General features: G+C 36.1%; 1 protein-coding gene across 1 annotated transcript; it reads right to left on the bottom strand.

Moving 5' to 3' along the window:
• Nucleotides 1-13,160: 13,160 nt before the first annotated feature.
• Nucleotides 13,161-18,863, bottom strand: LOC141689517 (uncharacterized). Its single transcript, XM_074493831.1, has 2 exons — nucleotides 18,515-18,863; nucleotides 13,161-14,138 (listed from the first exon to the last, which is right to left on the bottom strand). The coding sequence occupies exon 2, from the start codon at nucleotides 14,134-14,136 to the stop codon at nucleotides 13,201-13,203; it is 936 nt and encodes a 311-aa protein (XP_074349932.1). The 5' UTR covers nucleotides 14,137-14,138; nucleotides 18,515-18,863; the 3' UTR covers nucleotides 13,161-13,200.
• Nucleotides 18,864-26,889: the final 8,026 nt, after the last annotated feature.

Raw genomic sequence — 26,889 nt, 5'->3', positions numbered from 1 at the left:
GCAAGGGTGAGAAATCAATTGCTCAACAGTACCACTATATGAATAGCAAGTAAAGCAGTTTATAAAAACAGTTATAGGAACAGAAATCATAACTCGTTTACAAAAACAAGTAAAACAGGTTTAAACTGGATATCAACAACTAGCATGCTCTGTAAAACGTATCATCCGTTGTGTTATGTGAATACCAGATTCCAATTTTAGCATACTATTTTCATTTCTAAATCCACTATTCCATTACAGGAAACACATAGTCACCTATTCCATTACGGGAACCTCAAAACCAAAATCAGATATATATTTGGACGATTCCTAGGGACAGCTGATCAGTCTATCCCACCACAAACCTGTTCCGGAACACATACACTAGCTAGGTCTTTGTCATGCTCGACTAACCGGTTTAAATAGGATGCGCAACCGACTTAGCCTCTTACGCAAACCCGCTGGGCCGTTACGGGCCTCTAACGCAACCATCCAATATCTGATCCGTTTATCCAGTTTCCAAAATCACTTATACCTATCTCTTTTAAAATAGTAATATCACAGCACACTTTCCAAAACCTTTCCAATTTTATTCACAATTTAGAGATAGACATTTTCAGAAGTTACTTTTCCCCTAAAACAGCATTTTAGTAAGATATTTTTCAGATGTGGGAGGGGGATACGTAACTTAAAATATTTTGTTCCACTACGAGAATAAAACAACAGTATATTCATATATGTTGAACCATAAAAGAATGGTCAGGGGTACTTACCTTGCGAAGCTTTTCAACTAACACTAGCTCGACTTTAAAGTGACTTTAACTATCGAGTCCTTTGACTTGAACCTACAGAATCGAAATATCCTAGGTTAGACGACCAATTATACTTGACATATCCTCGCTAAACACTTTACCCGAATGATAATAATACCTGACTCGTACTTATATGTATTAATATTGTACACGTAACAAACAGGGTTCATTCGATATTTATTTACAAATATAAACGCTCGACTTGCATTTCCGTATAAAAAAATAATTTTTAGAAAATTTGGGCAGCGACTCCTCTATTTATAAGCCTACCCTTCGAAACATAATCGACGTCCAATTCTCAACAAAACAAAATCCATAATTCGCATCTCAATACGACACGTAACATAAATACTTATTATGATTCGAAAATAATTTATATGAATTATTTCATTTATTTTATATATCTAGGACTCAGATAAAAATCATCACCGTCGACTCACCGAGGCTCATCGTCAACGACAGCAAAATTTTGCAAGTACCCGATTAAATTCTTGGTTTCCAACGTGAAAATTCCACCGATTATTTTAATAATTATTTTCCGCACGAATTATTATATCACGAATATTATTCAAAAAAAATTCCAGCATGAAATTAAATAAAAAGAAAATTCCCAACAAAGCAAATCGAACAGAAACAACAGAGGCAACAGTAACCAACACACACGCACAAAAGCCACACGCGCCACCGCCTCCTTGCCGGAAAAGCAAGGAGGGCATCACAACAACCTCACACTGACCACATGCATACACGCACACACATAAACATATGTATACATATATGTACATGCAGCAACAAGCAAGAGCAGAATCAGAGAAATCACCGGAAATGAGCCGGAAGAAAGAGAACTGTGGTGACCAGAACCACAGGGAACCGGGAAGGGAGAGGAAAAGAGAGAGAAAAGAGATGAGATTGAGAGAGAGAGAGAGAGACAGAGAAGAGATTAAAAGAGATTAAGAGATTGATAGATTTAGAGAGCAAGACAAATCGAAGAGAGAGACGAAGGAGATTGATGTTTATCAAGAAAAGAAGGAGCTGTAACACGGAACCAAGCTCACGGCACGTGTCCTCTAATAGGACGCGTGTCGTTTTTATTTTGATTTCAAGCCCGATTCGATCTGCTTTTTTATAATAATGTATAATACTGCGAATAGTTATTGCTCAACTAGAGTCAATTAATCTTATAAATTTTCTAAATCATCCCGAAACTGATAAAACATAATTCTTAAAATTTTAAAACATTTTTGAATCGTACATGGGACCCGCATTTATCGATCAAGCGAAACAACGCGCTGGTGAATTTAATCCTAAAAATTTCCAAAATAATTTAAAATTCTCGATATATTAAAAACTTAATAAAATAAGAGTTTTGTAATTTTTGAAACGTTCTGAAATTAAATATTGAATTTACAAATAAATGTAATCAGAAAATTATTTAAAGATATATAATTGCTGAAATATTGATTTCAGAATTTTATAAAATCCCAAAAATCATTATTGAAATTTTAAAATCACAAAAATAATTTTAGAGACAATCCAAATATTTATGGAAATAAATCTGCCATAAAATCACTTTTAAAAGTGAAACAAAACAATACGGCTCAACAAATATTTATACAAGTAATCCTCATAAACCAATAACCACATATAAATAATAACAAATATCACACAGCTGACAGGACCAATACACATATTTAATTTATTTAATATTTAATAATTATACATTTAAATAATACAAAAATATACGAGTCGTTATAATTTTTGATAACTAAGCTTTCGAAGTACGAATGTTTTCGTTAAACTTTGAATTATGTTCTAGTTTTATCGAATTCTTATGTTTTAATTCTAGTAATTCTGAGTTATTGTAAAATTCATATTTAATTTATTTTCTATCGGATTGTTATAATTCCAGACTCATTAAAAAGATAATTTGATAATCTTTATTTTTTGTTCTTTAAGATTTCTTAAATTCTCCTTGTAAGTATGTTAAAATCTTCCATTTGTGCAATATGATGGGTTAATTGTGCTTGTAAATCCTAACTTTTTAAATTCATATTAAATTGAATATTTATTCAAATATTATGATAAGTGCCATTTTGGAAAGCTCTTTCGATATATGAATTTTGTATCTAGATTCTGATGTTAAATTATGTGATTTCGACGTCTTAAACATCAAAATACTACTGTAATTAGGGGTTAATTTTATTCTGCGGTCCATAAATATTTGTTTTCTGAATTTGTTACCTATTTGTTTTTAATGAGGCTTACCATTCTTCAAGCTGTCGATTTCTAGAAAAAGACATTGTCGATTTCTGAAAATACAAGCTGTCAATTTCTAGAAAACGACATTGTTGATTTCTAGAAATTCAAGCTGTTGATTCCTAGAAAAATACATTGTCGGTTTCTAGAAAATCAAGCTGGCGATTTCTAAAAAAAACATTGTCGATTTCTAGAAATTCAAGATGTCGATTTCTAGAAAATCAAGCTGTTGATTTTTAGAAATTAACATGTCGATTTCTAGAAGTTAAGCTTGTCGATTTGTAAAATTGTATTGTCGATTAGTACAGGTTTGTTCTGTCAATTTGTAGAAATGAAGCAAATTCAAGAGATTCATTTTCTGTGGTTTCTCTAATCAAACTAGAGGTTACCAAGGAACCATGCATAGCACTAAATAGGGTACCTCCGAATACTTGGCTCACATGAAGCCACGTGTCCAAATGAATTTGAAGCCTACACAAAAAAGCAGAACACAATAATCAACATGGTTTTGTTCTTCATCTTCTCCAATGGAGCTTTGAGAAAAAATACAAAGAGATATAGAGGATTTCAAGCTCATCGTTATATCTATTAAACTTATCACCGGATAACTGTTATAATGCCCGATTTAACTATTGTATATTCTTAAGGGGCATTATAATCGTTATCTGGTAGTTAAATCCTTATAAAAATAAAAGCTAGATATTTGTATAGGATTTAATTTGTTGATCTTTGTAGTAGCCATGAACTTTGTTGTTCTTGGATTGTAGCCGGATAATCTTTTTACCGGAGTGTAGCAACCCCTCACGGATCTATATGTGAATATATATTTTCCCGAATATCTTGTTTTCTTCGTTTTAATGTCCGAAACACTATTCAGCTTAAGAATACGGAACCACTAAGCGAACACTAAATTATTTATCCGCAAAAAAATTGAAAGAATTTTTTAATTTAGTGAGTATCGTATTCAATCTCCCTTCTATGATATTTCGGGACTTAACATTCTCTCTAACGTAACTAATGGTTAATATACCCTAGGTGATTTATTCCTACTTCCGCCTGTTCCCAAGGTTAATACAGATATATGGCCAGACAACATCCATAATTACATTACATTGAGCCATATTTTTGTATTGATATTTCAAAATCTTTGGACTTCCCTAAGTGGCATCCATACATGCATAATATCTAGGCTATATATGCACCACTTGGCTCACAAGCTCTCATTAGTTATCCTCTTCTCTTGCAATATCCTTCCATTATTCTTCTTTAATTTTCATTTATTTCTCTACCAAATGTGGATTACGCCTGGTTACTGGTTAGTTCCTGATGATGGCATAATAAACAACAATGTTCATCATTGTTATGCCCAAAAAATTGGTATAAACAATATTCAGGTTAAGATTGATGAAATAGTCAAAGTTGAGAAAGAAATGCCTAAAATTGAGGAAACAGGTAAGATTACCTTTCCATAAAAGGAAAGAAGACGCGCTCTATGTGATCAGGATGCGCCCTATGGTGAAAATGACTGATGGAAAGTAGCCACTGTCTATGTATATGAGGCGCGCCCTCAAACGTAGTAAGGAGGCGTGCCCAATTACTGAAGAAGGGGTAAGGGATTCCTTGATTGAATTCTTTCCTATGGTGAGCCTTAGGGCGCGCCCTAAGTGAGAAAGATAGCTTGGATGGGACTTTGACATGCTACTTGGACGAATTCTATGGAAGATTCAAGGAAGATGGAGATTATTATTACTAACCTATTTGATGCAGGTACTTTATTGAAGAACTCCTTCCTGTAGCACATCTACAGAAAAGGCAGTGTCCGTGGTCAGAGACCTCCAGGGGTATGCCTGATGATTGAAGACCTCCTCCTCTAGTCAATGGGTTTCCTCATTGGGGATGTGGGGTGAAATCTGGTGTATGCTTTGGGAGCTCTATCTCTGTAGTCAACGGGTGTCCTCGTTGGGAGATTTTGGAGTATCCAGCACTTTGCACCCAAAAGCTTGGGATCACTTGTCCTGCAATCTGGTAGGGGCTCCTTATCGGGGGACAAGGATGCGTCCAATATTTAGGGTGAACCACGGCTATACCTACGTCCACGGACTAGAGAAATAGCTGGTAGCGGAGGGTTATCCTTGGCCAGGGAGATGCTTTATCTGTGAAGTCTCGAAGTCGCGGACGAGCCTTGGGCCTTTGTGGTTGGGCCTCATCGGCGGACATTCCTAAAGCTAGTAGAAGACGGTTTCCAATGGGTTTCCTACTGGGCCTCGGGATAAGAAATCTAAGCCCGTTAGGTTTCTTGTTCCCTAAGAACTACGTAAGCTTCATTCCCTATAAATAGGGATACATAGGCAAATTATAAGGGGTCAGAAGCGAGAGCGCAAAGGAGCCACCACTAACCCTAAGCAATCTCAGCCCCCAATAATCATCACCATAAAACACTGTTCATCTTTTCCGACGAATACTGTTCATCGGATCCATCGATTACTGTTCACGTTTTCGATGAAGAACCACCATCACAGATCTTATTTCCGGCTACGAACCTCAGACTTTGTTGTTCCCAAATTCCTTCGTCAACAAATTGGTGCTAGAAGGAGGGGCTAATCAAGATCTGCATCTAGGAGGAAGGATGTCTCAATATCGTGATGGAAGTTTTTATGATGGAAGCTCTGAGGAAGAATCTGATCACGGCTATGAACATGAACCTTACGTTCCGCCGATGACTGATCGTCCCACTTCGGACGTTGGGGGACAGCCGCATGTGCTCATCAGCAACGCTGACTTGCTGGAACAGCTGTATCGCATGGGCGATGCTTTGAACGGCTTCGACTCAAGGTTGAGCACCATGGAGTGGCGCATGACCAGAGGAGGTCTTCGTCGCAACCGCGTTACTCATGCACCTGGAAAAGTACCTATGACTGATAAAGACGCCTCAGCCAGCCACGACCATACTGCAGGAGGGCGTGTGCGATGTCTGGACTATTCCAATGATACATCCCCAATCATCGAGCTGGTGGAAGAAGATGTTGATGGTCGAGAAATCCTGTGGATGGATAACCGGGGGGTTTCCCATCTGCACCGGTCTGGACGTAATCTTGAGGAACGCCGACAGGCGGAATCCATGCTGGAGAATCGGTAACGAGGCTTCACAGCTTTAAAGGATCGCTTGGGGATCCGCTTAGGCGATGATGACTTAAGAATATTATTGCTTGAATGGCAAAAAGAAGCTGATCGTGGAGATGCGACGCCCCATGACACAACGCGTGTGCCCCTGAATTCCCTGGGAAATCAAGAGCGGCACCGCGATCATGAGAGATCTCCTCCCCACAGATCGCTGGACCGATATGGTCGAGGATATGGAAGTGATCATTGGAGAAGACCCCAATGGAGGGGAAGAGGCGGAGGCCGAGGTAGGTACTTAGATGGGTATCGTCGCGACAATTAATGTGGCCATATTGATGCTCGCTGGTATAATCGAGCGAACAGCGATAATTATGCTGAATATGATGATCACAGAGATGTGGAAAATTATGATCACGGGACGGCTCGAGGCCACAGTCGGGGCCAAGGAGAAAATCAGGGAGGAGATCAAGGTCGGAACCCCGAAGTGATTGTGATACCGGAAGATGCCCAGAACACGAACCAGCAGCAAGCCCCTCCAGGTGGGAACCAAGTAGAGGTACCTCCACCGCAACCCCAAGGTCCACAGCCTCAAATGCAAACTATCCCAGGTGTGGGGACCTTCAATGTGGGAGATCTGAAAAGGCTACTTGACCATCTGGAAGGCAGAGTGACGGCCACAGCTGAAATCCCTTCCCCGTTCTCGGCGGCTGTAAGAGAGGCACAGTTGTCGGCCGGATATCGCAACACAACTAGCGATCTCCGTTTCCACGGAAGCTCAGACCCTGTGGAATTTCTGGGCTGATTCAATATAGAGATGGACATATATCAAGTCCTAGACTTGGCCCGATGTCGGCTCCTGACAAAGACTTTTAGAGAAAGTGCCCAACAATGGTTTCAAAATCTTGGGCCGGGAGTAATCACTTATTGGGATCAAATGAAGACTCTTTTCTTGACCAAGTTCCAAGCGGCTGTGAGATATGCTCCCTCTGTTACAACCCTCGCTAATGTCAAGCAAAGGGAGGATGAAAGCTTGACGTCGTACTTTAAGAGGTTCAATGTAGAATCTACCAGCGTAAGGGAAGCTTCAGACGAAGCCCTGAAGAGCTTTCTAATCGCAGGACTAAGGGTTGGTTCAGACTTCTAGAAACACTTGCAAGGAAAAGACCCAGTTACTCTAGCGGACGTCTTTGCTTTGGCAGAATCGTTCAACGCCATAGAGCAATCTCTGGCGAAAGTACAACCAGTTGTGCACGCAAGTCAAAGAAATAAAGCAAGAAAGAGAGACAGATCTCCAAGCCCAAGGTACAGAAGGAGTAGTCGAAGCCCAAATCGGGTGAATACCATGACCACGAGGAGGGAATGAAGACCTTCCTCAAACTATGATTATAGAATGAGCCGGTACACGCCCTTGGCCGCGTCAATTGAACACATCTTTGAGGTTAACAAAAACAGAGGGTTGTTTAGAAAACCCGAGGCTTTGTCATACTGGCAAAGTAGAGACAAGAAAAAATATTGTGAATATCATGAGTCATCCGGGCATAACATACATGAATGTCGCCAACTAAAGAATGAGATCGAAGCGTTTATCAAAGAAGGATACCTTGGTGAATGGGTAGTTAAGGAAGTAAGGAAATACAAGGATGACAAAGCAAAGGAAGAAGAAAGGCGAGCCCCACGGGGATCGAACAATGAAACTCTGGAGGAAAATAAATTCATCAGGGACGGTAGCATCCGAACAATCTAGGGGAGATCCTGGGATAGAATACAGCAACCGAGCCTTGGCAAGATATGCTAGGGAATCCCGGTTCAGGCCTCTCACGGACATCCATAGGGTGGAAACTCGACCACCCAAAGTATTTAAGGGCGAGTCCATGGATATTACCTTCAGAGAAGCGGATGCCCGATGGGTGCATTACCCCTACAATGATGTGATGGTTATTTCCATACAGATTGGAACCAAAAACATCCATAGGGCCTTCGTGGACAATAAATGCTCGGTAAGCATCCTCTACTACAGCACCTATAAGAAGATGGGGCTACCTGATCGGGATATGTCAGGGGAAGATTCGTGGGTCTATGGCTTTTCTGGCGCGGGAGTTAGAGTTATGGGATCAATTCGGTTGCCATATACTTTGGGGGAAAGCCCGTTGTTCGTAACAAAGATGCTCGAGTTCAAGGTCCTGAATCAGGAGTCGTCCCATAACGTGCTGTTGGGACAGCCTTTTCTTCGGGAGATGAGGGTTATTACTTCAATCCACCACCTTACCATCAAGTTTCCAACGCCAAATGGTGTGGGGAGCATAAAGGGCTCACAGTATGACTCTCGGGAGTGCTACAGGCAAGCTATGAGAGGATTTAGAAAAGACTCCCACACCGAAGATGCATCAGATGATGATCGAGAAAAGAGCATTGAGCAACCGATCGAGGAAATCCAAGCCCATTATTATGTCGAGCAAGAAGACGAGCACCCCTCTGAACTGCCTCCAGCAATGTTGTTCTTGGAAGACACACTCAGAATTGAAATGTTGGAAGAAGAGAAATCCTCAAACACCATAGTCCAACCATATTTCAATGGGGAATGACTGGAAGGAAGATTTGACGTCTTGCAAAGCCTCGGACGGGATGAGCGTAAGGTAGGTGCCCCTCTCCTGGAGGGAGCGCCCTTGCCCGCGAAAAATATTAAGGAAGTTGATGCCCCTGCGATGCAGGGCGCTCCTTTTAGAGAAGTCGATGCTCCTCTAAAGGGGATGCGCCTTCTCTGCAGAACAATGAAAATCATGATTCGCCCGACCTGGATCCTTGGATACCAATGCCAACGGAGAAGATGGGGCCAGCAGAAGATATAATTGAAATCCCTGTCGACGAAAAAGATCCAAGTAAGGTATTGAGAATTGAATCTCAGTTGGTACCAAGGTTGAAAGAGGGTCTTTCGATATTTCTCTTAGCAAACCTTGATGTATTTGCATGGAACCATTCTGACATGGTAGGAATCGACCCAGAGGTAATGTGCCACCGCTTGAATATCGATCCCAAGCATAAAGGGGTTCGATAAAAGCGCAGGGCCGTAAGCGAAGAAAGGGCTATAGCCTTAGCAGAAGAAGTAGATAGGCTCTTGGACGTCGGACTAATTCGGGAGTCCTTCTACCCAGATTGGCTAGCAAACCCGGTGTTGGTAAGAAAACCTAACGGTAAATGGAGAACATGTATGGATTTCACCGATCTGAATAAAGCGTGCCCAAAGGATAGCTTTCCCTTGCCGAGAATTGATCAGTTGGTTGATGCCACGGCAGGGCATGCCTTGCTCAGCTTCATGGATGCATACTCCAGATATAATCAAATTCCTATGTATGGGCCTGACCAAGAGCACACCTCATTTATAACCGATAGAGGACTCTATTGCTATATTGGAATGTCATTTGGCTTGATCAACGCAGGAGCTACCTATCAAAGATTGGTAAACAAAATGTTCAAGAGGCGGATTGGAAAGACAATGGAAGTATACGTAGATGACATGCGTGTAAAGTCTAAGAAGGCGGCAGATCACATCGCAGACTTAGCAGAGATGTTCCATATTCTGAGAAAATATAGAATGAAGCTGAACCCTCAGAAGTGTGTATTCGGTGTCGAGTCAGGAAAATTTTTGGGATTCATGGTTAACCACCGAGGAATTGAGGCCAACCCGGAAAAAATCAGGGCTCTGTTGGACATGAAATCTCCCACCGGCGTCAAACAAGTGCAGAGCCTGACAGGAAGGGTTGTAGCCCTAAATTGATTTGTCTCAAAATCATCGGATAGGTGCAAAGAATTCTTCAAGGCAATCAAAGGAATGGGGAAGGATTTTGTGTGGACCCCAGATTGTGAAGAGGCTTTTCTGAAAATCAAAGAGCATTTGGGAAATCCTCCAATGTTGGCCAAGTCGGAAGACGGAGAGACATTGATTCTTTACTTGGCGGTATCTGAATACTCTGTCAGCACGGTGTTGGTGAAGGAGGAAGCAAGCCACCAGTGGCCCGTGTACTGTGTGAGTAAAAGGTTGTTGGATGCAGAAACCAGATATACCAGCATGGAAAAACTGGTGTACGCTCTTATTCTTGCGGCACGAAAGTTAAGACCATATTTTCAGGCTCACCGAATAGAAGTTCGCACTACTTATCCGCTCCGGCATATTCTACACAAACTTGAGTCCTCGCGAAGAATGTTAAAATGGGCGGTAGAGCTAGGCGTTGGTTGATTTCATACTTGAGTTTGATTCTGAAGTAGATGACAAGGCCATAGTGTTGGCGGAACCTTCCTCGCGAGGAAATTCTCCTGGTGGTAAAAGGGAGGAACTCCCACACCCTTGGTGGATCTTACATGTCGATGGGGCCGTAAATAACAGTGGATAAGGTGTCGAGATTGTCTTGGTCACTCCGGAGGGGCACCGTTTGATGAGTGCTATCCATTTCAAATTTTATATCACTAACAATGATGCTGAGTATGAAGCTTTGATCAACGGTCTGAAATTAACTCTGGAGGTGGGGGTTGTGAATCTGATATTTCGGAGTGACTCTGAATTAGTTGTGAACCAAGTCAACGGAGGTTTTCAGGCCCGGGGAACACGGACGGAGTTATACATGAGATGTGTGCAACGCCTATTGGAAAGATTTGGAAATGCCAGGCTAGAAAGTGTTTTGTGAGAAGAAAATAGTAATGCGGATGCTTTGGCCAAGATGGGATCACAGATGGATAGCGTCCAACTTGGACAAATCCCTTTGGGAATCCAGGAAATCCCGAGTATTCCAGAGGTAGAGGTGTTCCAGACACAAGAAATTCCGCGAGAAAGCTGTATGACCCCCATTCATAACTATATTCAAATAGGAGTTGTACCAGAAGACAAACTACAGACTCGACACCTTCGATACCAGGCTTCCAAGTATGTTGAATATGACGGGTTATTATACATGAGAGGATTCAACCAACCACTATTGCGCTGCGTGGACCTAGAAGAAGGAAACTACATCCTCAGAGAAGTACATGAAGGGATTTGTGGAAATCACTCGGGGGTGGCTCGTTGACATTGAAAGTACTCAGACAAGGATATTGCTGGTCAATTATGAAAGAAGACGCCTTCAAGTTTGTTCGGGCCTGCGATCGTTGTCAGCGATTCGCCAACTATTCCACTGCCCCGGCATCTTCCATTACCTCATTATCAAGTCCCTGGCCTTTCACTATGTAGGGAATTGATCTCATTGGAGAGTTGCCCAAAGCAGAGGGGGTGTGAAATACGTCGTGGTGGCCATAGACTACTTTACCAAATAGGCGGAGGCTATGCCACTGGCCACGATCACAGCAAAGAAGATAAGGAACTTTGTTTTCAATTCTATAGTATACAGGTTCGGTATCCCATACAAACTAATCTCGGATAATGGGAAGCAGTTTGATAGTAAAGAGCTAAGGAAGCTTTGTGAGGGCTTGAACATCAAAAAGGATTTTGCCGCAGTTTATCACCCGCAAAGCAATGGTCAGACGGAAGCTATAAACAAAATCATAAAACATACTTTGAAGGCAAAGTTGGAATAAAAGAAAGGAGATTGGCCAGAGGAGATGCCCATGGTCCTCTGGTCTTACAATACAACTCCCAGATCGACTACAGGAGAAACCCCATTTCTGCTGACTTATGGGTATGAGGCCATGGTTCCCATGGAGGTAGGAGCCGGATCCCTCTAGAGAGACTTATTTGTTGAGGAAGATGCAGAAGTTAACCAGAGGCTCCACTTGGATTTGTTAGATGAAGCCCGAACAAACTCTCAATTAAAGCTTGCTGCATATCAACAGAGAATCGCAAGGTATTTTAATAAAAAGGTAAAATTCGTGCCGTTCAAGGTTGGGGATCTTGTGTTGCGAAAGGTTATGCCTAACACCAAGATAGCTCATCACGGGGTGCTTGGAGCTAATTGGGAAGGACCGTACAAGGTCAAAAGTATACTCTAGAAGGGAACCTATCACTTGGAAGATCTGGATGGCAACCCTATTCCTCGAGCATGGAATGCGGAGCATTTACGGAAGTATTATCAATAGGGTGTGGCTTTGTCCCCCTCATTTCCATGATTAAATCCTATGTAATAGACTAGTAGTAAATAAAATTCCTCCTAGCCTAGGGGGGTAGTACATATGACTACGAACCTTAGAACTAGCAGAAGGAAGAAAATTTTCAAATAATTTCCCCACAGAGCATAGTAGCCATGGGACTGGTGTAATTTGTACACTAGAGCGCATTATCAATAAAAAAAAAAGAAGTTACTTCAAATTGCTTTATCTGCTTGGCATGTAAAATTTCGTTTAGAAAAAATTTGAGGCGCGCCCAATTGAGGAAATACTAATCCATAATCAGGGTACCATGGTACGCGTCCATAAAAGGGCGCGCCTATATAAAAAATATATATGAAGCAGAAGATTAATAATGCAGAAATAAAAGTGTACGACTGATCGAATAAATTAAGGAAAAGTATTTCAAATTAAGGCGCACCATTGGTTTGGTACTTAAATAAATTACTGCAAAAGAATCACTGATAAGAAAGGAGTACTTGACACTTGCATGTTAAAAAGAAACAGGGCGCGCCCTCATTTCAAAATGCTCTGTTAAAAGAATTCTATAGATCCTAATGATATAAGGACGATTTTAAATCTTGAAAAAAAAGGATAAACATTTTCTAAATACTAAAGGGCGCGCCCATAACAGTTTATCTTATATGATAAAGGCGTGCTATTATGGAAGGATGCCACTCATGTTTCTGTATGACGCAAGTGTGTGATGGTTTGAAAGGGAATCAAAATAATATTAAATTAGGGCGCGCCCTATATGGTTGATGCACCTTAACAGATTTTTATATGCACGCAACGAAAGATGGAATCGTGTAAACCCATACGACATGTTATAATGCAAAAATTAAAGAGTAGCAAAATATAAGTCGTACAACTTTGCACAGTATCAAAAGAGAGTTGGCTCCTCAGAAGTATTTGAAACTTAAGTACGAAATACAGATTAAAACATAAATCAGGGCACGCCCTGAGATTCGTCTGTTGGGGGAATGGTTTGAAGAGGAACAGTAGGATCAACTTCAGGCGCGTCCTTAGAGACTTCCTCCCTTGGCGCGCCCTCATCATCTTCCTCTAACCCAAGCTCTATTCTCCTCGCCTTGATCTCTGTAGCATGCTCCCTCTTAAACTCCACCATCTCAGCAACAGTTTCTTCCCCAAACCTCTCAAAAGTATAATCAGGGTCATTGGCCATAAAACCAATCCTGTAGAAGTGGAAACCGTTGGCAAATGCTTCATCAGTAATTTCCCTCTTCTCGTCTGGCCACCCCATCTTCTGCTGCTCCTCAAGGTACTCAATCCTCAAGTTGGCTCCTCCAAGCTCAGTGTGGAGAGAGGTAGCCTTTTTATTGGAAATCTCCAGCTGGGAAGTCAGATTGGCCACCTCATCCTTGAGGAAGGAGATCTCAGAGTCTTTGGTTTTGATATCTTTGACATGAAGAAAATTTGTATCCTTAAGGGTGTTCTTCAAGATGTTATTATCACCCTGCAGCCTCTCAAGGCATGCCTTCTCTTCAAGAAGTTTGTCCACCACTTGGGTGGAGTGAATGAATAGATGGCATGATGCTTTAATGGAAGCACGGGTGGCCTCTTCCAAGTTCATGGTTTTCCATTGTCCCACTTCCTCATCTGTAACATGAATGGAACCCATGGGCCCAAGGGAATTCAAGGCAGCAGATGAACCTGAAGGAGCGCCTTCTGTTCTGGGCCTCTTTGGCGTGCCCTGTTTCTCTGTGAGATCTATAACAGGCCTTTTTAGGACAGGAGTAGTTTGGGGGACAGGAGTAGGAGTAGGGACGGATGCCTGTGCTGTAGAAGCATCCCTTTTTGGTTTGGGCTTAGGTTTGTCACCAGGGTGCGCCCCGAATGACTTGGGAATTCTTGGAGGAGCCATTTCTGCATAAAACATAGAACACATTAGTTAAACTTGACAATCAGGCGTGCTGAACTAGACAGTAAATAAAGGCAATTGATAAAGATAGCATTGATAAAGATGTATAAAGTGCTAAGCCTCGAGTAAAAAGGCGCGCCCTAAGTAACAGAAAGTTTTTCAAACAATATTAACAGAAATTTCTATCAATAATCTAGTATACCAATACAAAAGCTAACAGGAAGGAAGCTAGGACGCGCCAATTATGGAAGGCGCGGCTTTAGACTTTGTAATGATTGAACCTGAAGGGGCTTGGCCTTGAAAAGAGCTATCTTCTGCCTCATCTTCTTCTTCTTCTTCAACCTCTTCTTCACTATCTAGGTCAATGACACGAGAAACAGGGACACCTTTCCTAAACTTTATGAATTTACACTTCGTTCCTACTTGGTCAGAATGGATTCCGACTTGCATCAAATTGGTCCTGGTAACTAAAGTCTTCAAGTTCCACCTTTCAGCAGCCACTCTGAGAAAGGGCTTCAGCTCGCCTTTTAGGCTCGCCCTTAAGTGGTTTGGCCACTGGTCTGTCTGAAAAAAATAAGGTTGTGAAAAAAGAAGAGAGAAAAATATAAATAATACAGGGAAAAGAGAATGAGAGGGCGCGCCCTTACTTGGTGACATGTTGAATCTTATTCTTAGTCTGGGAACATCATACAAGTAAAAGAAGTTTTCCTTCCAGCCCTTTTCATGGCTGAGCTTGTCAAAGGAGAAACCTTTCTTATTATGTTGCTTGTCTGCAACCAAGTAGTAGTATCCGTGGTCAGATTTTCTCAAGTTAAAAAATAACTGACTTCGGCCATCGAAGGCTGAGGAAAACCCAGGTCCGTATAGAGAATGAACAGAGCCAGAATAAATTTGTAGTTGTTGGGAGAGAGTTGGAGTGGAGCCACATCATAAAGTTCTATCACTTCCCTAAGATAGGGATGTAAGGGCGCGCTTATACCCAAAGATACCAACTTAGGGCTGGTTACCATCCTAGGGATCCTGAAGTTTCTCCTGTAGTTGAAAATATGGGGGCGCATCATACTTAAAGGGCGAGCCCATATGCCTTCCATGTCATAAAATTCTATGAGCCATTCGAACTGCTCATCAGAACAAGTTGAGGACAGGCCCACGCAGAAAAGCTTCCCATACTCCTTCCTAAAGTGTTTCTTCACAGCTTCACTGCATGGTTCGAATTCATTCCAGTCAAAGTCCAATTTACTGTCAGAAACTTCCCAGTGCTGGAAGGGGATTGGAGAAGGTTCGGGAGAGGTGGAAAACTGAAAAGAGTCATCATCAAAAAAATTCAATTCACCACGAAGGGGCGACATGTTCCCTTCAGGCGCGCCCTCAGAAATGGGAGAAGTAGGTGCGACCTGTGAATTTTGTGGAGATAGGCTTGGAGAAACAGCCCAATAGGAGACTTTGGATGGCCCTGCATCTACATTGATGCCCATTTCAACACCTCTATATCTGTCAGCATTCAAGCTCTCGAACTAGTCATCATCATCTAATTCTGTGCTAATAGGGGCTGGGGATCTTTCCTTTTGGATTATCTTTTGCTTCCTATGTCTAATAGACAAAGGAACGTTGTCCGTGGAAGAACTGTTTGAAGAATCTTCCATCAGGGTACCTTTTTTGGAATCTTGAACAAGGCGCGCCACCCAGTTCAGAAACTCAGGGATATGATGGGTGTTTGGAGGTTGAGGTTCGAAATAGGTGCTTGGAGGCGAGTAGATTCCCAAATTGGTAAGGAAATCCTTGAATGGGTGAAAAGGAGAGGACGCGCCCTCGTTTTCCAGCTGTCAAGAAAATCAAGAAAGTTTGAAGGCGCGTCTAGTTCAGAAATTAAGAAGAGGGAAAACTAAAGAGCAATGAAATGCGTGTATTGAAAAGATATCATGCCCCAATAAAAGGGATGGGCTTAAAATTATCCTATCATAACAAAAGACGGGCCTTATAATGAGAAGGTGCGCCACAAAGAAAATCCTAGTCTATTTAAAGGGATATATCTTTAACTAAAATAAGGTGCGCCCTGTTAAAGGACAAGGCGCATCCAAAGGTACATCTCTAACTAAAGCCTGACTCCATTTGTTGAGAGAAGTCTATGAGGGTGCGCCCTAAGTTGCTGGCGGACTCTGAAAACAGATATGGTTATGTGCAGATTATAAGTGATGATTTTCTAAGGCATAAAGATACTAACGATTGAAATTCTCAAAAACACAAATTTGAAATTGATTACCCTATGATTTTGGATCTGGATGGGCAAACACAGATATATACAATTATACATACACAGATATATACAAAAACATATATATTCAAGAAATGGAAGATGAACAGTTTTGTGACATGCATAGGGATTTAATAGATGGAACTCAGAAATATAAAGAGTCGGGTGTACCTTTTTGATTGGAGAGAGAGATGAATCGAAAATTGAGGCCTATTCCGAGCAAACTATCTTTCCGTCGGTGTGGTAAGTTTTTGAAGAAGAGTAAAGTAAGAGAGAAGGAGTAAAGGTAAAAAGAAAAGATGTGACTGATATTTAAAGCTGAAAATGACAACTGTCAAATCAATCATGTCAATCACGATTCCCGAAGAATAAGGGAAACCGTTTCGAATCGTTTCAAATTCTAGGACGCGCCCTCTTGAAGGCGCGCCTATATGATTATCACAGTAACTAGAAATTCTGAATGCAAAATTTGGAACTTTAAAAAGGCATGCCATGTTGAGGGCGCGCCCAGTAAAAGTATTGGAAAGTTTGTTTATACATATTTTGAAAAAGATGAGAAAAAAATTCCAATCCCATTTTCAATGACATATGGAATTTGGGGGTAGTTTTTATGCCCAAAAAATTTGTATAAACAATATTCAGGTTGAGATTGATGAAATAGTCAAAGTTGAGAAAGAAACGCCTAAAATTGAGGAAACAGGTAAGCTTACCTTTCCATAAAAGGAAAGAAGGCACGCTCTCTGTGATAAGGACGCGCCCTATGGTGAAAATGACTGATGGAAAGTTGTCACTGTCTATGTATAAGAGGCACGCCCTCAAACGTAGTAAGAAGGCGCGCCCAATTACTGAAGAAGGGGTGAGCGATTCCTTGATTGAATTTTTTCCTATGGTGAGCCTTAGGGCGCGCCCTAAGTGAGAAAGATAGCTTGGATGGGACTTTGACATGCTACATGGACGAATTCTTTGAAAGATTCAAGGAAGATGGAGATTATTATTACTAACCTATTTGATGCGGATACTTTATTGAAGAACTCCTTCCTGTAGCACATCTACAGGAAAGGCGGTGTCCGTGGTTAGAGACCTCCAGAGGTATGCCTGATGATTGCAGACCTCCTCCTGTAATCAATGGGTGTCCTCATTAGGGATGTGGGGTGAAATCTGGTGTGTGCTTTGGGAGCTCTGTCTCTGTAGTCAACGGGTGTCCCCGTTGGGAGACTTTGGAGTATCCTGCACTTTGCACCCAAAAGCTTGGGATCACTTGTCCTGCAATCTGGTAGGGGCTCCTTATCGGAGGACAAGGATGCGTCCAATATTTGGGGTGAACTACGGCTATACCTGCGTCCACGGACTAGAGAAACAGCTGGTAGCGGAGGGTTACTCTTGGCCCAGGAGATGCTTTATCCGTGAAGTCTCGAAGCCGCGGACGAGCCTTGGGCCTTTATGGTTGGGCATCATCGGCGGACATTCCTAAAGCTAGTAGAAGACGGTTTCCAGTGGGTTTCCTACTGGGCCTCGGGATAAGAAATCTAAGCCCGTTAGGTTTCTTGTTCCCCAAAAACTACGTGGGTTTGATTCCCTATAAATAGGGATACGTAAGCAAATTGTAAGGGGTCAGAAGCGAGAATGCAAAGGAGTCACCACTAACCCTAAGCAAACTCAGCCCCCAATAATCATCACCACAAAACACTGTTCATCTTTTCCGACGAATACTGTTCATCGGATCTATCGATTACTGTTCACGTTTCCGACGAAGAACCACCATCACGGATCTTATTTCCGGTTTCGAACCTCAGACTTTGTTGTTCCCAAATTTCTCCGTCAACAATCATGTAAGCTCTGAAAATAGGCTTGTGAATGGCAACTCTAATGGTGTGGGAGTTCTTCTAAGAATTAACAAAGGTGTCAAATTATGGGGAGCTATTGGCCCGATGAAAGGCATGGTAAAATCGCAGGCTATAATGTGGGGAGTGAATGCGGGCATTATTGAAGCATGAAAGCAGGGCTTTCATGACATTCACTTGGAGACGACTAGCATGGAGGTTTTTGATGTTCTTGATCGTCAGGAGTTTGCTTTCCCTCCTCCTTGGTTAGAGAAAATCAGATTCATATGCATGTAGTTGAGAAGGTTACCTTTTCTGAGAATAGTTTCAATGCCAATTGAGGTGCTAATAGCTTGGGACCTGTTTCTAAAAAGGCCTCAGATGTAGAAATGTGGCAGTCCTCTCATGTTCTCTCTAAACAGAAGGGTAAGGAAAAAGTGCTTGCTGTCTACTCCTTCAATGAAAATGGTCCGCTCTGTCAGAAGGCTATCAAAATTCTTGATAATAGGAGCATGTCTTTTGTATCCAAAGTCTTTGACTCGGACCCTTTAGATTTAGAGGCTGAAATCTTTGAAGGCATTTATACTAAAGACATACTTGAGGGTCCAATGGTGGAAAACCTCGATTTGGTTTTGGCAAATGCAAAACCCATCAAGCCTCGTTTGAGTGATGTAAGGATTGATACCATGGATAAATTCTGGAAGTTAGAAGATAAAAATCCTAGACTTAGAACTTATGAAAGTTGATGAGGCAATGTTGGAATTTACTATATATGAATAGCTTGAGATGTTAAAAGAGGTGAAATAATGTAGAAGTTCATTACTGAAGAAGGTTAATACCTAGTCGATTTTCTCGGATGTCTAGTTGGTTTGAATTCTAGTTGGTGCTAGTTTTTGTGTCTCAGTTCAGTTTGGAGTATGTGTCTAGGTTTCAGTATCGAGTCTGTTAGGTTCATGTTAGGTTTCTTCTGCTTCTGTTATTTATTTCAAGTTGGGATGTAATAGTTTGGTAGGTACTTTTATTTCCGACTCAGCTTTTTATTTGTATCCTGTTCTTTTATCAATTAGTCGGATTTAACAAACAAGATGGAATTTTAAACACACACTCATATAAACTCGAATACACTCTTTTTACTTTATCATTTATTCTCCCAAATCCAATGTTCATTCTCACGAGGTGACGTGAGACCTTTGACCTTGATGACATTATTTTGCATGAGTCTACTCCGACATCCTCATCCCATGTCAACTTTCCGACGAGCAAATCAGAGAAGAATGAGGAGATAGGTTGAAGCGAGCGTTATCAAAACTTCTAATATTTTACTTTTAATATAAACAGATACATAATTATTTCCGATAAAATTATAACAACGGACCCTAAAATCAACAAAAAGAAGTCGAGTACAGTTTTCAACGGCATACTAATAAAAACTTTTACTTTCTGATGATAAAGCTAGCAAAGGTAAAAGGTTAATTTCAATTGAATTGAAATTTCTTAATACAAAAGTAATCTAAGGAGAAATGCAAAGCATAGCACGTCCGTGAATTCCAGGGTCACATTCAAATAATGACTTTGTGCACTCACCCACCCTAAATTGCCTTATGTAATTTAAAGTAAAAAATGATGAAACGGTATAAGTCCAAGAACAATAAGAAATAATTACTAATAAAGAGATAGATGTTATTATTAAATTTTTAATTACTAAAAAACTAACCGTGTAAATTACTCGCACATTGTACGAGAGTATAACTTATTTATGGACAAGTAAAAAATCTTAAATTTTGTTAAAGAAATTATATATAGTATCAAATTGTCTTGACTCCCCTCGACACACTTTAGAAAACTTGAAGATAAGATGATCCTTGAATATGTATTGACTTTTACGGTGCCATTTTTTCCGGTGGGCTATGATAGCTAACCAAATGGTTTCCTTAAAAATGGATTGGTTAGTGGACCGTGGACCCGGACTCGATTTTATGAAGATATCAATTAAATCTGGCCCATGGATCTTTAGTCATCGTGTATGATCATGATGTCAGGACCTATGATATTACTATCATTTTATATCGGAAACCAGAAGACGGTAATATGTTATTTCACGGCTTTCCTCTAAAATCTATACTGTATTAAGATAATTGAAATGAGTTATAATCTGATTTTTTTTTAATTTGGTTATCCACATTTATGATTCTTGGATTTTTTAATCAAGTGATCAGAAACTTTTTATTCAAATACTAAAAAGATATGCATTACTCAAACTCCCAAGTTTGAACCTAGTTAACAACAAACATTTATATTATTATTTATACATCACTAAAACTTTCAGGTTCGAACCTAATAAACTACAAATATTTATATTATTATTTACTAAAGTAGTTCCCGGGGCCGATACACAGTTATATTATAATTATTTTTTTAAAAGTTATTTTAAAATAGTTTAATTTGAATAATATATATTGATACAATATTTTTATTACATACTAGTAAGAATGTAATAAATTGTAAACATCAAAACTTAAAGAATGACATTAGCCAAACTACAAATATTGATTATCAACCTTTTATTAAATACAAAATATATAATAATTAATATTTGTGTAACTAAAATTAATTTTGAATAAGATAAAATTAGTGGAGAAAATGAAATCATTAAAAGTTATTAATTTAAGAATATATAAAAATGAGAAAGAAAATGAATGAAAATTTGGTAAGAGAGAGAATTTGTGGAAATAATAAATGAAAGAGAGAGAGATTGAAGGTAAATTAAATGACAAGAGAATTGTTAGTGCAAGATAATTTTAGCAAAATTAATGAGAATTTGACACATAGAATTTGATGATGTAAACGCTTAAAAGAGAGTTTGACATATAAGTTAGCATGATGCCAGTTATACTTTATTTTACTATAATGTAGAAGATACACTATCAAGATTCAAGTTCGAATTCCACCAAAAATAGATATGTATATTATTTTTATAAATATGCTAATAAGATTATAATCTCAAAATAAATTTATTATAATTATAAATAATATAAAAATATTAATGAAGAATGTGCGTTGGGTTGCAAAGCTAGTAACATTGAAACAGGAATTTGACTTGTTAACAGTTACTCTAAAATCTCAAGGTCTTAGAGAATGGTCCTGGAATCTTATATTATTCTAACACTTATTAATTTATACAAACTAGCATTGTACACGTGCATAATTATAATTTTTTTATAATTTTTTTGAATATTTATTCTTTATTTAACTATTTTTTAATAAAATATTTTTTATTTCCTAGGTAAAATTTATGTTCTTTATTAATAATGTATTTATCTAAAAAATGTAATTTTTGTACTTATATATATAATTTTTATTGTAGCATTATATGTGACATTGATAACCTAACTATAACATATACGTTATAATTTATTTTATTTTTTTCATTATTTTATTTTTTTCATATTATAAATTTGTAAATATAATATTTTAATCATATCATATAATATCATATCATATAATATGTTTACGTAGTTGTTTTTTTATTTTTATATATATTTTCCTTAATCTCGTGGAGTTTGATCAAAAATTAGAAAGTTGTTTGGATTTGCATCTTGTGACGTTTTTAATAATATTTAATATTTTTTTATTATAATAATGATTTTCAAAAAAAATACTTTACACTTAATTGTCACGGTACTTTTAAATATATTTTATTAGATTGGTATTTTAATTTTGAATTGTAATAAAAAAATTATTATTATATTTCTTCCTAATTTTTATGTTTTATAGGATCCATGTGCTCTAAATATTTTAAAAGATAAACCGTAATTTCCTTAAATTTTGTAAGATACATGTGCTCTAAATGTTTTAAAAGACAAACTGTATTTTTCTTGTTACAAAATAAAACAAAACAAAACACATGTAATAGTAATACCCAAATATAATTTAAATTTGGTTCTTATTTTATAAAATAAGAAAATATCTATTCATAAATACTTTAAATCAAATTATTTCTTGTATTATATATATAATATAATACTTTTAATATTATTTTATATCACTTCAGAAAATACAATTGTAGCTCACATAATATGTTTACGTAGTTATTTTTATTTTATTCATATATTTTATTCTCTTAAAATTGTGGAGTTTGATAAAAAAATTATATCTTCCCAATATTTTACTGGATTTGTATAACAATTTTAATTTATAATTGTTTTATTATTATTATTATTATTATTATTATTATTATTATTATTATTATTATTATTATGATCATCATTATTATTATACATACACTTTCACTCGTGCAACCCCACCCTATTTGGAAATTGAATGCTTGTAACAATATTTTATATTTTTTCTATTTTATTAATGATTTTGAAAAAAAATACTTTACATTTAATTTTCATGGTACTTTAAATGTATTTCATTATATTTGTATTTCAATTTTAAATTGTTATTTTATATCACTTAAGAAAATATAATTATAGCTCACATAATATGTTTACGTAGTTATTTTTATTTTATTCATATATTTTCTTTTCTTAATATTGTGGAGTTTGATCAAAAAATTTGTATCTTCCCAATATTTAATTGGATTTGTATATCAATTTTAATTTATAATAGTTATTATTATTATTATTATTATTATTATTATTATTATTATTATTATTATTATACATACGCTTTCACCCGTGTAACCCCACCCTATTAGGGAATTGCATGCTTGTAACAATATTTTACAATTTTTCTATTTTATTATTGATTTTGAAAAAAAAATACTTTCCATTTAATTTTCATAGTACTTTAAATTTATTTCATTATATTTGTATTTCAATTTTAAATTGTAATAATTTATTATTATTATTATTATTTATTATTATATTTCAAACTTACTTATAAATAATTTGTTAATTGTTACTTATATTTTTTTATTAAAATAATTATTGCTTGTATTATATATAATGTAATATTTTCAATATTTTTTATATCAATTAAGAATATATAATTATAGTTAAATTTTTTAAATTATATATGTTTATTAATTATAGTTTAATTTTTTAATTAATTATCTATTTATAACGACTATTAAGTATTTTAATGGAATATTAGAATAGTTCAAATATATATAGCATATAATATATTTATTGGCTTTGTATTTCAATTTTAATTTATAATAGTTTATTATTATTATTATTATTATTATACATACACTTTCACAAGTGCAACCCCACCCTATTTGGGAATTCCATGCTTGTAACAATATTTTACAATTTTTTTCTATTCTATTAATGATTTTAAAAAAATACTTTACATTTAATTTTCATGGTACTTTAAATTTATTTCATTATATTTGTATTTCAATTTTATATTGTAATAATTTATTATTATTATTATTATTGTTGTTGTTCTTATTATATTTCAAACTTACTCATTCCAATTTTTTTTAAGAAAATGATACTAATTTAACCCGATTATAAATGATTTATTAATTTTTAATTATATATTTTTATTTAAATAATTATTGCTTGCATTATATATAATATAATACTTTCAATATTTTTTATATCAATTCAGAATATATATATATATAATAAATACTTTCAATATTTTTTATATCAATTAAAAATATATAATTATAGTTCAGTTTTTTAATTATACATATTTATTATACAGATTATTAAACCTTAGCACGTATAACTAAGCACGTGCAATTTATATATGCGACGACCATGTACCCGTACCACCAAACCTCCATTACTCTAATTATATATATTATATAATTACGATGAGGTATATATTATAAAAAAGATTTATAAATGGAATAATATTTAACATTTCATATATGGAATCTCGAATAAGTCTTCTTAATTTAGTAATTACGAAAGTCTAAAACTCATATTATTATTTGTAATTTTATAATCACAAATTTTGTTATCTTTTTTACATTGTAGCCTATAAATTAATAAATATTATTTATTTTTAGATAAATTTTGGATATATTAATTCATGATTTCAAACAACAGTTAACCTAAATTAAAATTTTACCACCATCCCTCACTCTCAAATTTATTATTTGTTCTATTCAATTAGTAAACAAATATAGAAGCTTTGTATAAATACTTAACTGTAATTTTCAATATTGATAGAAATGATGTTGTGTAATTTATGAAAAATTAAATAGAAAACAAAATTGAAATTTAACAAATAATAAGAGGGAAAATGTTTAACTTTTGACGATTTACAGTATATAAACTCTAAAAAGCATAGTACAAAATCAAAGGTGATCGACTTGGAAAGAACGTTAAAAATAACAACCTATTCTGGAAGTGGATGGCTGAAACTACTGTTTTGTATACGTATTTGTTATTTGAGTATTATGTTGATACGCATTTGTCAAATGAGTATCCAATTTTTTTTTAAGATACGTATTTGGAAAATACGTATCCCAATGGTAATACCCAAATTATAAATGCGTATTTTTAATAATTTTCTTGGATAACCAATTCTCAAATGTGTATTACAGTTACCCAATTATAAGATAAAATGCGTAACTAAAACGATATTTTCAGCCATGTATTTTAGAAATGAGTATTTTTAAACATTACTCAGCGACTTGCTAGCACAAGGTAGTTGATCCCCAAAGCAAAACATGTACAATATTTTATTAGGATTATTGTTATTCTTGGCCCACCATGAGGTACACCGCATAAAACATGGGCCCAAGGGTTAATCTATTGAACCGAACCAGCAAAAGAATACCAGTACATGTGCGACAGTTCAAGCCTCAAGGTGCGCAACACGTACATAATAAATGTATACAATTAAATTTTAATAACTGTGAGTATTCTCGAAATTAAATTGTACATTTTTTATTGAAATTGAACTAGTTTTTTAATAGATGAGTATTTTTTAATAAAATAAATAGTATCTCTTCCTATATATTATATGTCAACTAAGAATAAAAATAGCCATTTTAAGGGCTGTGAAAGCACAATTTTACCTTTTTATTTTGAAAATTTATAAAAATGCCACTATTACATAATTTTTGATAAAAAAAACTATATATTATATGTCAACTAAGGGTAAAAAGAGTCATTTTAATGGTTGTGAAATCACAATTTTACCCTTTTATTTTGAAAATTTATAAAAATGCTACTATTACACAATTTTGGTTAAAAATAAGTAGAATTGTTGTATCGAATAGAAATTGAGTGTCCGTTTGTAAAATCTTAAAATAAGTAACTTATGATTTAAATCGAATAAGTGACTGATAAGTGATAAGTTGATAAATGCTTATTAGTTATACAAGTGTTTGAATAATTTAACTTATAAGTCATAATTTTTTTTATTTAAATAAACTACAATAAATAATTTTTAAATATAATTATCTTAATTCTTATATTTTAAGTTAGATTAACATTTAGAAAAATATATTTTAAAAATAAAATTGATTAAAAACGAAAAATTAAAAATAAGTTGAGAAAAAATACGTCGTTACTAACATTCAACTTATCAACTTATAAGTTGTAATTTAACTTATAAGTTGAGTCGACAAACACTCGTCAATAAGCTGTTACGGCTTTATAAGTCAATAATCTGACTTCAACGATTTGCCAAACAGGCCTTGAACCTCTTACCTTATGTGTTACTACCATCAAACTGCATAACTTTTTGAATCTAAATTAAATTTCTTATTAGGTAAGCCACATCCTCTCATTTTATCAAATTATAATTTTTATTACTTTAATTTTTGAGTGAATAAAATGTTAGTTTATGCAATTATATAGTTGTGATGTAAATTTTGTAGTTAGACAAACACACACACATATATATATATATCAATTATGTTGTAATTATTATGATATATATATTTTATAAAATTAAATATTTTTTATACTTTTTTTGGATTTGTTTTCAAAAAAACATAATTTCATTTAATTTAGTTTAACTTGTGTGTTTGTCGAGTCAAAAATATTCGATATAATCCGGAAATACTTGAAATGAGTAATGAGATAAAAAAATCAAATACACGAGAATTGAACTTGTTACTAAATTTTATCTTAAAAGCATGGTGCTATAATGAATTTTGATTTTATTTTAAAAAAATTGTTTAAAAAATTATATTCCCGCCTTTTTTTAGTTGTAACTTTTGAGTAAATAAAATTATAGTTTATATAATTATATAATTTCAATTTAAATTTTGTAGTTAGACACACACATATCAATTATGTTTAAAAATATATTTTATACTTTTTTGGGTTTGTTTTCAAAAAATCATAATTCTGTTTTATTCAGTTTAACTTGTGTGATTATCGAGTCAAAAATATTCGGTTTAAATCAGGAGTACTTGAATCTACAAAATTAAATATATTAAAATTTTAACTTTAAAAACTAACTCATTAGGTATGTCCAAGCATTGCTATATTTTAAAATAATTTTATCTTCATTTTTACTTATATTATCATTACATGTTCAATCATTCCTTCAAATTTTACTTTAAATCTACTTAATCACTATGTACAATAATTAAATAATTTTAAAATAAACTGAGAGTCGGACCTACATGATATAGAAACATGTGAGAGGGTTTTTTATTATAAAACTAATATCTTCGTATATATAGTGTAACTCCAAATTTGAAATTGCACAGTGCTTTTCTTTTTTATAAATATGGGGTAATTCATCGTTGGGGCC

The sequence above is a fragment of the Apium graveolens genome, chromosome 10 (assembly GCF_009905375.1).
Source record: "Apium graveolens cultivar Ventura chromosome 10, ASM990537v1, whole genome shotgun sequence".
Lineage (NCBI taxonomy): Eukaryota > Viridiplantae > Streptophyta > Magnoliopsida > Apiales > Apiaceae > Apium > Apium graveolens.
Note: the sequence above shows the minus strand (reverse complement) of the source record. Positions and strands in the feature narration are given on the sequence as shown.